General features: G+C 46.3%; 2 protein-coding genes across 5 annotated transcripts in view; both read left to right on the plus strand.

The window, feature by feature from the left end:
- Positions 1-5,730, plus strand: part of PIWIL4 (piwi like RNA-mediated gene silencing 4) — a 33,067-nt gene extending 27,337 nt beyond the window's left edge. For all 4 annotated transcript variants that reach the window (XM_053385618.1, XM_053385617.1, XM_053385620.1 and 1 more), the window contains exons 18-21: positions 1,485-1,638; positions 1,818-1,946; positions 4,032-4,179; positions 5,263-5,730. In XM_053385618.1, the coding sequence (XP_053241593.1) occupies positions 1,485-1,638; positions 1,818-1,946; positions 4,032-4,179; positions 5,263-5,379 (548 nt within the window). In that variant the 3' untranslated portion in view covers positions 5,380-5,730. The remainder of the gene's footprint in view (positions 1-1,484; positions 1,639-1,817; positions 1,947-4,031; positions 4,180-5,262) is intronic.
- A 3,459-nt stretch (positions 5,731-9,189) lies between these two features.
- Positions 9,190-16,490, plus strand: part of AMOTL1 (angiomotin like 1) — an 80,138-nt gene continuing 72,837 nt past the window's right edge. Inside the window, exon 1 of the mRNA XM_053385641.1 lies at positions 9,190-9,388. The gene's annotated coding sequence lies outside the window, so the exon portion shown is untranslated. The remainder of the gene's footprint in view (positions 9,389-16,490) is intronic.

Here is a 16,490-nt window from a genome sequence, read left to right on the forward strand (position 1 = left end):
TTATCTCGAGGTATGATTGTACTAGGATATTAGTCTCACTGTTTCTACGGTAGGCCAAGCACTACAAAACTTATTCTCAGTGGTCATCTTTGGTGTTGATTGCATCAGGCATCAGTTGCAGGGACAAAAACTGCATCACAACACTAATATTTTAAAGAGTGTCTGACTCAAGTGGGTCTTGACTGACAGGTGGCTCTATCCAGCCAACCATAAGTCATGCCACATTCACAAGAGATTAGGGCCCTTTGCTATGTGGCCTACCAGATACTTTATTAGGCAGCAAAAATAGGGTTTGGAGGTTCTGCTGGGTTGCTGTGACTATTTGGAGAAGGACTATGGATGGCTCCTAGTAAACAGAACATGCTTCACATGCAAAGGTCATAGGTTCAGTTGCCAGCATCTCCAGGCGGGGCTGGGAGAGATCCCCCATCTTTAAACCCTGGAAAGTCACTGCCAATCAGCACATATTGAGCTGGATATAAAATGATCTGACTATATAAGGCAACTTCCTATGGTATACTCCGTTTATCATGGTAGCTTACAAGACTTTCCTGCATTTTATTTATTTTGTTCCCATGGTTGCATACTGTCAAATAGGATTTTTAAATACTACATCAGTCTGCAAAATGTGTTTACCAGAGGAGATAATGGGATTATTGTACATATCAGGAATGGTGGAATATGTGACCCTCAAAATAATGCTGAACTCCATCTCCCATCTGCCTTGGTCATGATGAATAGTTAGGGATGATCGGCTAAGGATGATGGAGAGTCACAAGTACCATTTGTATACACCAGGGGTCAGCAACCTTTTCCAGCCGTGGGCTGGTCCACTGTCCCTCAGACCATGTGGTGGGCCGGACCATATTTTGGGAAAAAAATGAACGAATTCCTATGCCCCACAGATAACCCAGAGGTGCATTTTAAATAAAAGCACACATTCTACTCATGTAAAACACCAGGCAGGCCCCACAAATAAACCAGAGATGCATTTTAAATAAAAGGACACATTCTTCTCATGTAAAAACACACTGATTCCCGGACCGTCTGCGGGCCGGATTTAGAAGGCGATTGGGCTGCATCCGGCCCCCAGGCCTTAGGTTGCCTACCCCTGCTATACACCATGCAATAGGCAGGTATCTGTTGCAGCCTTTCCTGAGCAGGTGCTCACGAGAAGCTTTGGACTACAACTTCTATCAGCCCCAGGCAGCACAGCTATGGAAGTTGTAGTCCATAACATTGGGAGGGTATCGGACTGGAGAAGGCTGATCTGTTGCCCATCTCTAGTGCCATTCATTCTTGAGCAAGTAACACCAGCTTTTGAAAACAACAACTAAAAGCCTTTGTGCCTACAGATAAAAGTTCATTCATTTTTGTTTCATCTGTAGTGTCAATGTGAAGGGAAGCTTACATATGATCAGCTTGTTCCCACATGGGATCAGTTATGTAACTCCATTCTTTATTTCCTCCTTGTGGTTCTGTAGATGCTTTAAGTAATTGGCAGACATGTAATGGGCAGCTGCCTGCACGCATCATAGTGTACCGTGACGGCGTTGGAGATGGGCAGCTGAGGATGGTGGTAGACTTTGAAGTCCCACAGATACTAAGTGCCCTCGATGAGTCCAGTGGTGGCTGCAGGTAAACTGATCCTGTCCTGCCTTTTGTCTTTACCAGGCAGGTACTTTGAAACAATCACGGTTGCTGGAAGCAAGACTTGTTCTTTATCCGCACCTCTCATTTAGCAGTGGTGGCAAAGAATGCATGGTTAGCCCTGCATCACTGATTCACCTTTTAAAATGTCTTTCTTTTTACATCAGAAGAGCCAAACTATCGATGATTGTGGTCAGGAAGAAATGCCTTCAGCGTTTCTTCATCGAGACCAACAGAAGCCTGCAAAACCCTCCTGTTGGGACAATTATTGACACAGAGGCTACTCGACCTGAATGGCAAGTATAGATATTGGCACAACTACGAAAGCGAGGTGATGGAAAACAGCTTCAGATTGGCTAAGTAAGACGAGCCTATTAAGCAGTTTCTATCAGTTCCAAACCAGGAAGACTCCCTCTCTTGAATACTCCTGCCCTATTTCTTTGCTTGGTTGTTCAAAGTAATAGCTATTCCAGAATGTTCTGACAGACTGGACAATTGGATAACCAGATGCTGCGTTAAATGGGAATTATTTTTACATGAAGGTTCATGTTCAAGGAATCTGAAGGGCTCCAGGCAGCAGGATCTATAACAGGTCCCCTCAACCAGCAATGTGGGCAGAGGGTAGGGTGAGTAAACAGTCACCCTCTGGGTCTTGTGCCTCAATGCCTTGTGGAAGCAAGCAAAGTCACTTGCCCAATTTCTTCTTTAAAATTTCACCTTCTAACTACAGACGGTGACCATTTCTCGCAGGAGTTCTGTTTCTGGCCCCCATGCACCTCTCTGGAGTGTGTATAAGTCTGCCCCGTTCCACTCCGTTCTGCCCTCCCCCCATTCTGCCTTGTTCCGGGTCCAAAAGGACCCATGCATTGGCAATTGCGTGTCAATTGGATGCGCTTAAATGGTCACCACCTGTAGTCTTGGTTTAATAAAGAAGAGCACAGGTCTCCATATCAGTGATGCCCCAGTATCTTTTCTGATCCCCAATCTTTTTAGCTTTCACCACAAGATCATACCTTTATATTCTGCATTAATGCAGTATCACATTCTGGACCAGCGGTAAACAATGTGGTGCCCTTCAGATGGACAAATCACACCAGCCATCACCTTTAGTCACGCTGATAGGAGTTAAAGTCCAGCAGTGTCTGGAAGGTACCACATTGGCTACCCGTGACCCAGACCCATACTTACAGTCACTAGTAGATATTGAAACTCCTGAATGATGTGCTGTGCAAGTATTTTATCTTTTTATGGATACAGCAAGATAGCTTATAATTGAGAGCCAATATGATACTACAGTGGTTAAAGTGATGGACTTTGACTGGGGAGAGCTGGACTCAAAGAGCTGGTCTCCTTAGGCCAGTCACTCAAAACTCAGCCTAACCTAACTCTCAGGATCGTTGCAGAGATATCGGTGAGATGGTTGTGGTAACCAGTAGCCATTTACAACTGCATGTGTGGAAGAAATAAAATGTTAGCAGACCTAATTTAGACAGGAAGCTTAATGGTACTCCCTATGGTCGTCCCATTGATTAGTTATGGGCACAGGCTGCCACCTCGCTTGAAGACTAACTCTGGTGAAAGGTGTAGCTCTGCACCCACCCTCCTGCATGTGCAGAACTGCCTCTCCATTAAAACAAATGCACAGGAGCTTGGCAGTACTCAGTGCAGAACATGCAAAGCTTCACATTAGGGTAGGTGTGGGAAGCCTGCAGGAACCTCCACATGTTCTTGGACTTCAGCTCGCATCAGCTCTGGTCAGCATGATCAGTGGTCAGGGATGATGGAAACTGTAGCCCAGCAGCATCCCGAGGGCCACAGGTTCCTCATTCCTGGATTAGGGAAAGAAACACCAAATTGCTGCTGCTATTATTATTAATTGTTTGTTTGTTTGTTTGTTTGGATGGTCAAAACTGATAGCCAGTGCAGTATAACAGTTTTGGTTTTAAACTGAGAAGACCTCATTTGAATCCCCACTAAGATGTGACATTCACTGGGTGGCCAGTCACTTTCTCTCTGCCTACCCTTCTTCACAGGATTGCTCTAACGATTAAATACTGTATAGTGGTAGGGCCAGGATGACCATGTATGGATGCGTAAAGTTGGCACTTAGAGCTGCCCTTGAAAAATAAGATTTCTGCTGCTTTATATGTGTCCAAAAAGCATAAGCAAGCCCATTAACTTAGTATATAGTATTATTATTAATTTTCATTTATATTCCACCCTTCCCAAAGGAGCCCTGGGTAGCAGCTAATATTCATATTATTCATATTAATAATTGCTTTTGTCAATATAGTTTTTATTATCATAATAGTAGTAGTAGTAGTAGTTAGAACATATTACATTGACGTCTTCCTTCTTCTAATTCTAATGTTGCCCAACAGGTACGACTTCTTCTTAATTAGCCAACTTGCCCGCCAGGGCACTGTCAATCCCACATACTACAATGTGGTTTATGATGAGAATGGATTCAAGCCAGACCATATGCAGCGTTTTACATATAAGATGTGTCACCTGTACTACAACTGGCCTGTAAGTAACACAGTTGCATCCAGATAGTTAATTGCCTTCCTTTTCCTCCCACACAAAGTTAGGAAAGGATTGGCCTCCTTTTCAAGTAGTGCCAGTGCCTTCTTCCTCTTACATAGGATCAGCCCTGTCCAACTTGCAGCTATCGATGTAAAAAATGCAGTCTACCTGTTTTTGTTGCCCCCGGAATTGAGAGAACAAGCAAATTATCAGGCACCTAGCAGTTGCATACGCAACTGGTCAGCTGAGTCACAAATTGTTCAGCATTGTGCTCTGTACATTGGTGCAAACTTCCTTTTGTCCGGTGTACTGGGTAGTTGTTACAAAATACCAGCTTTCAGCTGGTGAGTGAAGAAAATCCGTAAGTGAGCTATTGTTTTCTTCTTATTTTTAAGAGAAGCAATAGACAGAACTATGCAGATAAGAGAACACTTGCAAAGTTTCTGTCTCTTTAGGGCTGGGCCAAAATGCTTCCCTTTGCACAAAAAAATATTCACAGTCCAGCTTTAATTATTGGTGGCCACCATCTTCTCGCTCAGTACCCTGTTTGGGGTTGAGGATGAATATTAGCTGCCACAGAATATGGCATTTAGGCAACAGTACCTGTCCACAGAATATGGCATTTAGGCAACAGTACCTGTCCGTAACCCATGAGCCTTGTTGCCATCTCAAATCTAGTACCCATCCAACCGTGGGAAATTCAGGCAGCACACACAGTAAACTAATTTGTACAAGCAGTAGTTGAAGGTGTATGGGTTTTCTTTTTAATGGAAGGGTGGGGGGTTCACATGGTTGAATGCACTGCTTTTCCATACATAAATAAAAATGAGCAAACCAATCATTGTGTATAATTGTATTAAAGGAGAAAACAAACTCCAACAAACTAATACTTGGATAGGCTGTATTTTGATTGTACAAACCTATTTGTCAGTTAAATGTCATGTATTTTTTATGTTGGATACTGCTGGCTGAAGAATTCACAGAGTCTTGTTTCATCTGTTTTGAAGACACTGGAAGCAGTTAGCCAGGTTCAGCAGAAGGTGATGGAGCAAAACCTCTGATATACTCTTCCCATTTGCTTTCTAGGGCCTAATAAGAGTCCCAGCGCCATGCCAGTATGCCAGCAAGCTGACTTTCTTGGTGGGCCAGAGCATCCACAGAGAGCCAAACCTGGCACTCGCTGACAAACTTTTCTATCTGTGAATGGTGTTGAGGTGGCAACTGTCAAGAGGTTTTGTCTTTGTTTGAAAAAGAAGTTTCTGTTTTTTAGAATTGAAGCAACAAACCTCGTTTCCTACTGGTGATCATGGAGCAAGTCTTTTAGTCATGTTTAAGGTTTTATATGCATATCTGTGAGATGCCTTTGAGTATGTATCTGTATTCTTTCAAGTTGATTTTGCACATAGATGTTTGAGTTCAAGTTTGGAGATACTTTAGAAGAGGGCCGTTTGTATAAAGCTGAATGGTTGGTTTTAAAATTAAAGTTATATTCTGTTTGTATGTAAAACTTGTCTCCCCCTCCCCTTATTGACATAAAATTATTTGGGCCCAGTTTATTGTTTTTTTTATCTGTTTCTAGTTGGAGCCTAGATAGCTGTCTTTTGATAGCAGTATTTCACCTTGCCTTAAACCCTGGTGATTAAGAGCAGGACATTTTTTCTAACAAATAGAGTTCAATATTGCAAAGACAAGGTAGGAGAAAGGCTTGAATACAAAGAAGACCCTGCTGAAGGATGTGTTTGAATACTGCGTTTCAAATGGAACTGATATACTTGTTGGTTTATATATAGATGTAACATTTATTCTTGAAGCTTTGAAAAGTCCTTTAAAAGGTCAAGTTTCTTTTCAAATTAAGACATGCCATGTTGGCTTCCTGCTGCCAGTCTTCCTTGAAGGAGAGGATGGTTCAGCCCCTCCTTTAAGAAGACCTCCCTGAACCCAAAAGTGCTAAGCAACTACAGTGGTGCCTCGCAAGACGAAAAGAATCCATTCCGCGGCTTAGCGGATCAGCTGTTAAGTGGCTTAGCGGCTTAGCGGATCAGCTGTTAAGCGACTTAGCGGATTAGCTGATAAGCGGCTTAGCAGCTTGGGAAAAAGGGGGGGAAGGAAAAAAACCCCCGCAGGAACTCGCAAGACATTTTCGTCTTGCGAAGCAAGCCCATAGGAAATTCGTTTTGCGAAGCACCTCCAAAACGGAAAACCCTTTCGTCTAGCGGGTTTTCCGTCTTGCGAGGCATTCGTCTTGCGGGGCACCACTGTATTGCCTAGTGGCAAATATCCTCTTTTGGGGCGAGGTCCTTGAGAAACAAGTGGCAATCCACCTTCAGGCATGCTTGGAGAAAACTGATTACTTGAAACTGCCTTGGTCACCCTGGTTGATGACATTTGTTAGTGGTGTGTGCCCCTGCTCCTTCTCCTCAACCTGTCAGTGGCTTTTGATGACCACAGTGTCCTGGAGTATCTCAGAGGTGAAAATTTGCTTCAGTGGTTCTGCTCCTCCTTGCAGGAACATTTCCAGAAAGTTGTTGTGGAAGGCAACTGTTTAGCACCATGAAAGTTGCCCTGCAGTGTCCCACAGTGTCCCTGCTCCTTATGAAGCCTCTGGTAGCAGTCATCAGAGTTTTGTAGTGATGTGCAATAAATATGTAGGTGACACCCAGCTCTTATCTGTCTGTTTGAACTGAATTGGGAGAGGTGGTTGAGGTGTTAGACCAGTGCTTCGAAGCAGGGATGGGCTGGATGTAGACAAACAAGCTGAATCCTGAAATGACAGGTGTACAAGTTCATAAAAGAAACCCTTTCACACTAAGGAAAACTTTGCTTTGCTGGTGTGAAGAAGCTCTTTGTAAGGTGTTGCAACCCATTCTGCATTGTAACTGATGTCCCAACCAAATGATCCAGGGAGTCATCATTACTGCGTAGGAGGAGGGAAGCTTACGTGGATAATAACTTGCAAGCCCAGAGGGAAGAAGCCATGGTGGAACAGGAAAATTTCCATATTTTCAAGGTTGTCTACTCTTCGCAATTACTATTATGACTTGCATGGAGGGATTTGGTAGTGGTGCTGCTGCGAAAATGACAAGCAGCACTATGGGGGCAGTAACAGCAAAATCATTTTCCTCCTTAGTCATTATTGCCCTTAGAGGTGACACAGGTTTAGTGAGGACACTTCTAGGTGACCTGTTAATTGAGCAGGGCAATTAGACTTCATTGACTATTTAATGAGCATCCACCCTGAATTGTTTTTGGGGGGGCAAGGGTTGCCCCATACTATCCACTGCATTTCCCCCTAAAATTCCTTATCACAAAAGTCTGATCTTTTGCAGTGAAGTAGGTTTGTTGCACAATATCTCCCAATCAGCTAATTTCATAACCCGAATCTGCCAGTGTGTAATTGAATCCTACTCGAAAATAGAGATAGTTTGGAAGCCCTCTTTCCAGCCCCATGCATAATTCAACTGCAACAGGAAGACTTGTAGATGAATGAAGCTCCCCGAATGATTGAGCACACTGGAAGATTAGGGTTCTCAATTGTGCAAGGAGTCTCCACAGATACACAAGACTCCCTGCTGCAGAAGCATACTTTAATCACACAAGAGCATGCACACACACTGAAGAGTTCACATGATCTTGGGGGTCAGGGCTAAAAGAGCATCACTGCAACCCTGGTCTACCAGTGTTGCCTCTTAAGGGCTTAGCAAGAACTTTGTAAGACTTAGCAGGTGCTTCTAGATGTGGGCGATTTAGCAGTACACAATCACTGCTGTTCTGCATTAAGCTGGAAGCAGAATAGCAATTCTGCTTCCAAAGTCTCACACTCTGTAGCCAAGTAGGCAGTCCCCTTTCCCCAACACCAAGTGTTGTGGAGATTTTAAGTGTTAAATACTCCCAGCTTTCTCACTGCACTGCTGATTATGATTGCTCCTCTGGCTGCAATTTAAGTGGAGGGAGAGAAAAGAAACAGATAGAAGGCATTGCTATTTGGAAAGGTAAAGGTACAGGTATCCCTGACGTTAGGTCTAGTCGTGGACGACCCTGGGGTTGCGGCACTCATCTCGCTTTACTGGCCGAGGGAGCCGGCGTTTGTCCACAGACAGCTTCCAGGTCATGTGGCCAGCATGACTAAGCTGCTTCTGGCGAACCAGAGCAGTGCACGAAAACGCCGTTTACCTTCCCGCCGGAGTGGTACCTATTAATCTACTTGCACTTTGATGTGCTTTTGAACTGCTAGGTGGGCAGGAGCTGGGACCAAACAATGGGAGCTCACCCTGTCGTGGGGATTCGAACTGCCGACCTTCTGATCGGCAAGTCCTAGGCTCAGTGGTTTAGACCACAGCGCCACCCGTGTCCTCTATTTGGAAAGAGAAGCACCCAACTGAGTGTAGGATGCTTTGCTTATGAATTTGAGCAGATGCGCCATAAAAAAGCATAATTATTCAACACTGAATGCTTGGAATAGAAACAGCCAGCTTCTCTTACTATACTGGACTACTAACTGGTACACTTAGAAGCCCGCTTCTCACCCAGTGGTCACTGGGATTGGAAATACTAATGCAGGCATAGGCAAACTCGGCCCTCCAGATGTTTTGGGACTACAACTCCCATCTTCCCTGACCACTGGTCCTGTTAGCTAAGGATGATGGGAGTTGTAATCCCAAAACATCTGGAGGCCTGAGTTTGCCTCTGCCTGTATTAATGTATCACAGACAATTGTCGAATCCCTGGGGCAAGGCTGCATTTGCGCTAGGGAGAGGCTAGTATGTTGTACAACTCAAGCTCTAACTTGATTTGCACAGTCGGGAATTTCTGGATGGGGCCAAAGCGCCTCCAAAGTGGGCAAAGTAGATGTCCCTGAAAAGCTCATATACTGGGATTTAAACAATTGGTGCTTTTGTCTCCTCCATCTTTCCAGCTGCATTGCAATTGTTTAATTTTCCAAAGTTAATTATATATTCTGGAGAACAATGAATATGCGCTTCAGATACTCCCAGTATTTATTGTGCTGGTTGGGAGGCTTGGAGAAGCCTTTTGAAGCTCTTTGAAAATGCAAGAACAGTAGAATTCCAGTCATTTCCCTATACAAACCTTAAGCAAGTCCAGACAACAGCCACATACTTTCGAGAGAGTCATCACCGGATAAAGAAACACGCAATTTGCAAGGGGGCAAGCCTTGTGCTTCGTAAAGCGTCAAAGGAGAGTCGACAGTGTACAGGTAAGATTTTGCTCTTTGTCGTTTTGCATTTATTACAAGGGTTTCTAGTGCTGATTGAGGTCGATGTGTCTAGGGTTGTTGCATGGCAAAACACAAGAGTCTTAGCTTTGCTTTTCAGAAGGCAGTTTGGGAAGAAAAGCCTCAAAGAAAGTATTTTGTGCAATTCGGCATATGAAAAACAGATTGGCATCCTGAAATACCCTTGACTGTGCTGGAGATGGAGTCTTAGGATGTTGTTATGGTTGCCTTTTTTATTTGTTTCAAATTGAGAATTTATTTGAGAATCAAAAAGACACACATGCAGTGTGTGGATCATTTAAGCCAGGGCTTACCAATGAATCTGTCTTTAATCTGGAGACTTAGCTGTGGAACATTATAATTAGGGCTACAATGTTTGGTTGATGAATCAGTTTGATTAAACCTTTCAAAGTGTTTCAATCAAGGAAAAAGGTGCCCCCAATTAATTGGAGAGCCACTTCTTTGGAATATAAGTATGTTACAAGCTGCAAGAGACAAGTGTCATCTTAGCAGATGCTTTCCTACCTCTGTGAGAGAAAGGGGGATGCTTGCCTTTTCTGAGATTATGCTTGCTGTCCGGCACTGCTTACCCCGTCTAGAAGCTCCACGGAGATCATGGGACATCCATTCCCCTCTGATGGAATCAGCTAGAGGAAGCATCGGGGCATAAGGCTGGTTGAGAGTGAAGGTCTCCACGGATCAGGTTTGGAATCAGTGAGAAGCTTTACCTCTCTCAGCCTTTCTCAGAACAAATCATATGGATAATGTCAGGGGTTTCCAATTTTCAGTCTGCAGACTACCAGTAGTTGCAAGCTTCCTTCAGGTGATCTGTAGTGTGTCTGTGAAGATGAGAGGTAGCACATCAGTGGCATGCGGTCAGTGGACTAGACTGATCCCTTAAATGTTCCTGCAAATTAGTCTGGGCCTCCTTCCCAAAGTCCAGGAAGCTTCTGCCCAGCTTAGGGAGGGAGGCATGATGCTCACATGCATAACATCAGGATATCACGCATACAGTGTCATTCCCCCCCAAATCATCCTTGCAAGCTGCCGCTTACAATGAAATTAATCACATGCCACAGTAGCACTTCCATCCCATTGAATTGTCATATTGATTTTTTATTGTATTTATTCTTTTATTTCTTATATTGTATTTTATTGTGTGACAATTTGAATTCCATTATTGGAATTTAAAGGTAAAGAGACCCCTGACCGTTAGGTCCCGTTGTGGACGACTCTGGGGTTGCAGCGCTCATCTCGCTTGGTTAGCTGAGGGAGCCGGCGTACAGCTTCCGGGTCATGTGGCCAGTGTGACTAAGCCGTTTCTGGCAAACCAGAGCAGCGCACGGAAACGTCGTTTACCTTCCCACCGCAGCAGTACCTATTTATCTACTTGCACTTTGACGTGCTGTCAACTGCTAGGTTGGCAGGAGCAGGGACCGAGCAACGGGAGCTCACCCCGTCGTGGGGATTCGAACCACCGACCTTCTGATCAGCAAGTCCTAGGCTCTGTGGTTTACCCCACAGCGCTACCCGCGTCCCCCCTAATTTAGAAATAGTGTAGTATAAATACTGCTGTAGATTTTGGGGAGAACCCACCTAAACCCTAGAAAGTAATAATTGCTAGGATTTTGATTAGTCGGGATAGGGATGAAAGTAGTACTCACTGGAAGGACAGATCCTGAAGCTGAGGCTCCAATACTTTGGCCACCTCATGAGAAGAGAAGACTCCCTGGAAAAGACCCTGATGTTGGGAAAGATGGAGGGCACAAGGAGAAGGGGACGACAGAGGACAAGATGGTTGGACAGTGTTCTCGAAGTGACCAGCATGAGTTTGACCAAAATGTGGGAGGCAGTGGAAGACAGGAGTGCCTGGCATGCTCTGGTCCATGGGGTCACGAAGAGTCGGGCATGACTAAACAACAACAACAACAACAAGCTTCAGAGCTGTGCCAGACAGGGAATCCCTGGGCTGATTTTACAAACCAGTCTGGCTGGCTTAGTGAAGAGCAAATCTGTTAAAATGACAAAAGGGGTTGATGGGCCATCTGAGAGGAGTCCTTTGACCTGGGGAGACGGATGGTGCCAGGGTAACTGGGTGTGAGGTGACAGAAAAAGGGAGTCTTTTAGCGGAATATTGGGTGGTTTCCAACTAAACAGTACTGCGAACACAAGGAGTTTTAACTGCCCTCTCTTCTTCCTGTTGTGTTGGCATCAGTCTGTCTCGGGAGACAATGGAGGAGCACGCCTTTGGCGCTGAGGTCAAGCTGTTGGACGGTTGCAGCAGCTGTAGAGACTGATATGGCAGAGGCATGTTCTGTTGCAGCTGGGGCAGATGAAGGTGTCCAGTTGTGCCACTGCAGGTGCACCATGACGTTTCTTCTGTCTGCACTCCTCCCAGCGGTCATTCCTCCTCTGGTCCTTGCTGTGGATTAACATCCTGACTACCTTTCTCCAGGAACTGCAGTTGTCTGCAAGGTTTTCCCACAGGACAGGGTTGATGTTGCCAGCCTTCATGTCACATTTGCAGACATCTTTGTAACGCTGAGTTGGTCTGCCAATTGGCCTAGTGGCAGAAGCCAGCGCTCTCTAATTCTGTTGTGGCATTTCCCCTAAACCCTCTGGAGCAGATTTGTGGAGTGTGCATAACTTTTGCGCAAAATAAGAGGTGTGTGAGGTTGCATTCCAGCCCCATAAATTTTCTTGCTTGTGTAAGCTGGTCTTTGCCTATTCCTTTTATTTATTTTTCCTCTGGACAATGTGCAAATCTAGTGGGGTGCATAAAGTCTAAAACAATTCTGGCACAGCTGTTCCTATCCAGGGAAATACATGCAGCAGCAGATTATTTTAAACTGGAGACATTCCAGGCTAAGAGCTTAGCTGACCTTTGTTCCCCAGCATCCAGTTCTTAAAGATTAGTGGTTTTTGAAAAATGCAACTAGAAAAATAATCCACACACTACTGTAACTTTGATACAAAGGAAGGAAGGAATGAATTTTGGTGTTTAGTCAACTAAACTTTGAATTGACAGAAATTAGGTTAAGCAACTATTTTTTATCAATTTAAAAAATGTCTCCAATTAATTGGACAGCTAGGTTTTTTAAAGTAATATTTCAAATGTAAACAGTTAAAGATCCACCAGTGACAGTTTTTAAAAGTATTTTAAAGTATTTTTAAATTTTTTAACCATTTTAAAATGGTTTAAATTTTTAAACCAGTTTTTTAAAGTATTATTTCAAATGTAAACAGTTAAAGATCCACCAGTGACAGCAAGTACTAATACCATTTTAGAAGAGACTTTTTTTCTCGAAAACACAGAAAGGAAATCCTCTTTTGAGATAGAAACAAACCCGTATGAGGAACAGTTGAAGGAGCTGGGTATGTTTAGCCTGAAAAAGATGAGATTAAGAGGAGATATGATAGCCATCTTCAGATATCTCAAGGGCTGTTACATGGAAGAGGGAACAAGCTTGTTTTCTCCTGCTCTGGAGGCTAGGACTCTAACCAATGGCTTCAAGTTACAAGAAAGGAAATTCTGACTAAACATCAGGAAGATCTTTCTGACAGTGAAAGCTGTTCCGATAGTGGAATGGACTGCCTCGGGAGGTTGTGGAATCTTTCTTTGGATGTTTTTAAGCAGAGGTTGGGTGGCCATCTGTCATGGATGCTTTAACTGAGATTCCTGCGTTGCAGGGGGTTGGACTAGATGACCCTTGGGTCCCTTCCAACTCTACAATTCAATGATTCTATGTGCTTGCTGTGATATTGTGCAAGCCCTCTCTGAAGAACATTTTCCTTCAGAACACGGGGTGGGGATTGACAGTTGTTTGTTTTAGCCATAGGAAAACTTGTGCAGATATTAATTAATTAAATTAATTGTGATTTCTCAATTGGGTGCCGCCCTTAAATAAAACAAGGCTTTGTTTTTTCTTTCATTGTTCAAATCCACGTACCACAGAAGCCTACATTGTGTGGGTGTTTATGCGTGAAGTGTAAGCGGCTTCCATTAACCTTTTCTCCCTGACCCAGCTATTGTTTGCATGCTCCAGTTTGTCAAAGTTTTCTGCTTCTAGGACGGTGCATATGAAATATACTCAGAGTCGCGAAGTGATTTCATGCTCTTTATTCAGCTCATAGTGGTGAGGAGGAATGAATGAAAGTCCCCTCAAAGTATCTGCTTTATATACATTATTTACACAATGGGCTGCACATGATTGGCTAATTCCGGAATTCTACTGTAAGCCAATCAGGTTGTGGATTCACTTCTATCTGGGGCATGATTGGGTAGTTCCTGCCAACCAATCATACTGCTGCATTGTTCTAGGACCAATCAGACTGCTGCATTCTGAATCCTATTGTTCTAGGACCAATCAGACTGCTGCCTTTTGGATCCTATTGTTCTAGGACCAATCAGACTGCTGCAGTTTGGATCCTATTCAACTCAGTACATAACACCCCTCCCCTCTAAGTTCCAGTCCTGCCCGGGAGGTCGCATTCATAGTCCTCGAGGTACGCTGGCGGCCCACGTGTGCATTGCGGCCTGGGGTGTTCCCTGGTCCGGGGTTCAGGTTCTGGCTCGTGTTCCAAGGATGCTGGCTGTGATGGGGCTATTTGGTCTGGCGCAACCGGCTCGCTCAGTCGTGGTTCTGGTTCCGGTGTCCTTTCGGCCTCGCAGGTCCTCTCTGTATTTACTGATTCTGCCTCTCCTGCTGGCCCCTCGTGCTCTATGGGCCTCACTGCCCCTCTGTTCCCTTGGGACTCCTCTGACCTTTCCTCCTCCTGGTTTTCTCCCGGGAATCGTCGCCGTATCTGGTCGCAGTGGCGGCGCCAGCATTGCCCCCCATCTGTTAGCACCTCGTACGACACGGGGCCAGTGACCCTGGTGACTCTGGCGGGTACCCATGCTGGGCCTGCCCCAAAATTCTTTGCGTACACTGGGTCCTGGGCCTCGAAGGTCCGGGGGTTCCTGCCTTCCCCCACCACTACCTCATCCTGAGCTCTATCGGGGTGAAGGCGGTCCAATCTGATTGCAAGGCGCCGACCCATTAGTAGTTCAGCGGGGCTCCGGCCAGTCGCTGAGCTGGGGGTGCTGTGCTGTGCTAGAAGGAATGTGGCAAGGCGGTCTCCCAATCCCCTTGCGTCATGCGGCGAAGGGTGTCCTTGGTGGTCCGCACCATGCGTTCTGCTTGGCCATTGGTGGCAGGATGGAATGGCGCCGAACGGATGTGGCGGATGGCGTTCTGCGCTGTGAAGGTTTGGAATTCTCCTGACGTAAATGCAGTCCCGTTGTCTGAGACGAGAGTGTCAGGGAGCCCGTGGGTTGCAAACAGCCTGCGTAGTACCCGGATGGCTGCGGACGTAGAAGTGGACGGTACCAGTGCGACTTCCAGCCATTTGGTGTAGGAGTCCACCACTATGAAGAATGTTTTCCCCTGAAAGGGGCCAGCGAAGTCCACATGCAGGCGTGACCATGGTGCTCGGGCGGACTCCCAGGACTGGACTGGGGCCCTTGGGGGATCTGGGCGGGATTCTTGGCAGGCCTGGCAGTGTTTGACCCAGGCCTCTATCTCTCCGTCGATCCCCGGCCACCACACATAACTCCTGGCAAGGGCCTTCATTCTTACTACCCCTGGGTGTGTCTCGTGTAGGGCTGTGAGGACCCTTTTGCGGAGGGGCTGGGGAACAACGACCCTGCTTCCCCATAACAGGCACCCCTTGTGGGCCGACAGTTCATGTTTGCGGGTTGTGTAGCCGGCGAATTCTGGCCCGGGGCTGCTGCTGGGCCATCCCCTCCACACCCAGTCCAGGACCCGGGAGATGACCCTATCTTTCTTGGAATGGTGTGCAACTTCTTGTGCCTGAATGGGGCAGTCGGGAAGCAGCTCCAGGCTCATAACCTCTTGTGCAGGTGCTGGGTCGGGGCCTGTTTCCGGTAGTGGTAGCCTGCTGAGGGCGTCCGCATGGCCCATCGCCTTCCCCGGACGGTGAATCAGTGCATACTGGTAGCTGGCAAGGAAAATTGACCACCTGAGGACGCGAGGAGACAGCACTTGGGGGGTCTGCTTTTCAGGGGCAAATAAGCCAAGCAACGGCTTGTGGTCAGTCACCACGGTGAAGGGCCGCCCGTACAAGAAATCATGGAATTTTTTTACTCCCTTCACGATTGCCAGACCCTCCTTGTCGATTTGCGAGTAGTTCCGCTCGGTTGCGTTGAGTGTCTGGGAAAAGTATGCCACCGGTACCTCTCTTCCATCCGGGAGTTGGTGTCCCAGGACAGCGCCAATTCCATAGGGCGAGGCATCGCATGCTAGCACCACCGGCAGCCTCTCGTCGAAGTGTGCCAAGACCGAGTTTGAGACAAGCAAGTCCTTGACTGCCTGGAATGCGGCCTCCTGGCGCTGGCCCCACACCCAAGGGGCCCGCTTGTCCAGGAGTCTGTGTAGGGGCTCCGCTACCGCCGCCTTGTGGGGAAGGAAGGAATGGTAAAAGTTCAATAGTCCCAAGAAGGCCTGAAGTTCAGTCTTGTTCTTGGGCGCTGGGGCATCACAAATGGCCCGTACCTTGTCCCCAGTCGGGTGGACCCCTTCTGCGTCCACCATAAATCCCAGAAAGTCCACCTGAGGCACTCCTAGTAGACATTTTTCCCGCTTCACCTTGAGACCCGCCGTCTGGAAACGGTGCAGAACGGTGCGGAGGCGGTCCTCAAACTCCTCTGGTGTGGGCCCGGCAATCAACACATCATCGAAGAAGGGGGTGACGCCAGGAATCCCTTTAAGTAGAGAGTCCATTAGATTCTGGAATATGCCTGGTGCCACGCTGACACCGAATTGCAGCCGCTTTACCCTGAATGCTCCTCTGTGCGTCACAATCGTCTGTGCCTCTGCTGTGGCCTCATCTACTGTCAGCTGTTGATATGCTTGGGCCAAGTCCAGCTTGCCAAAAATTTTCGACCCAGCCAGGGTGGCAAGAACATGGCTGACCACTGGCACTGGGTATGCATGGGCCGTGAGGGCCTTGTTTATGGTACATTTGTAGTCTGCGCAGATGCGGACCGAACCATTAGGCTTGACGGGCGTGATGATTGGGG

This window comes from Podarcis raffonei, chromosome 4, assembly GCF_027172205.1.
Source record: "Podarcis raffonei isolate rPodRaf1 chromosome 4, rPodRaf1.pri, whole genome shotgun sequence".
Classification (NCBI taxonomy): domain Eukaryota; kingdom Metazoa; phylum Chordata; class Lepidosauria; order Squamata; family Lacertidae; genus Podarcis; species Podarcis raffonei.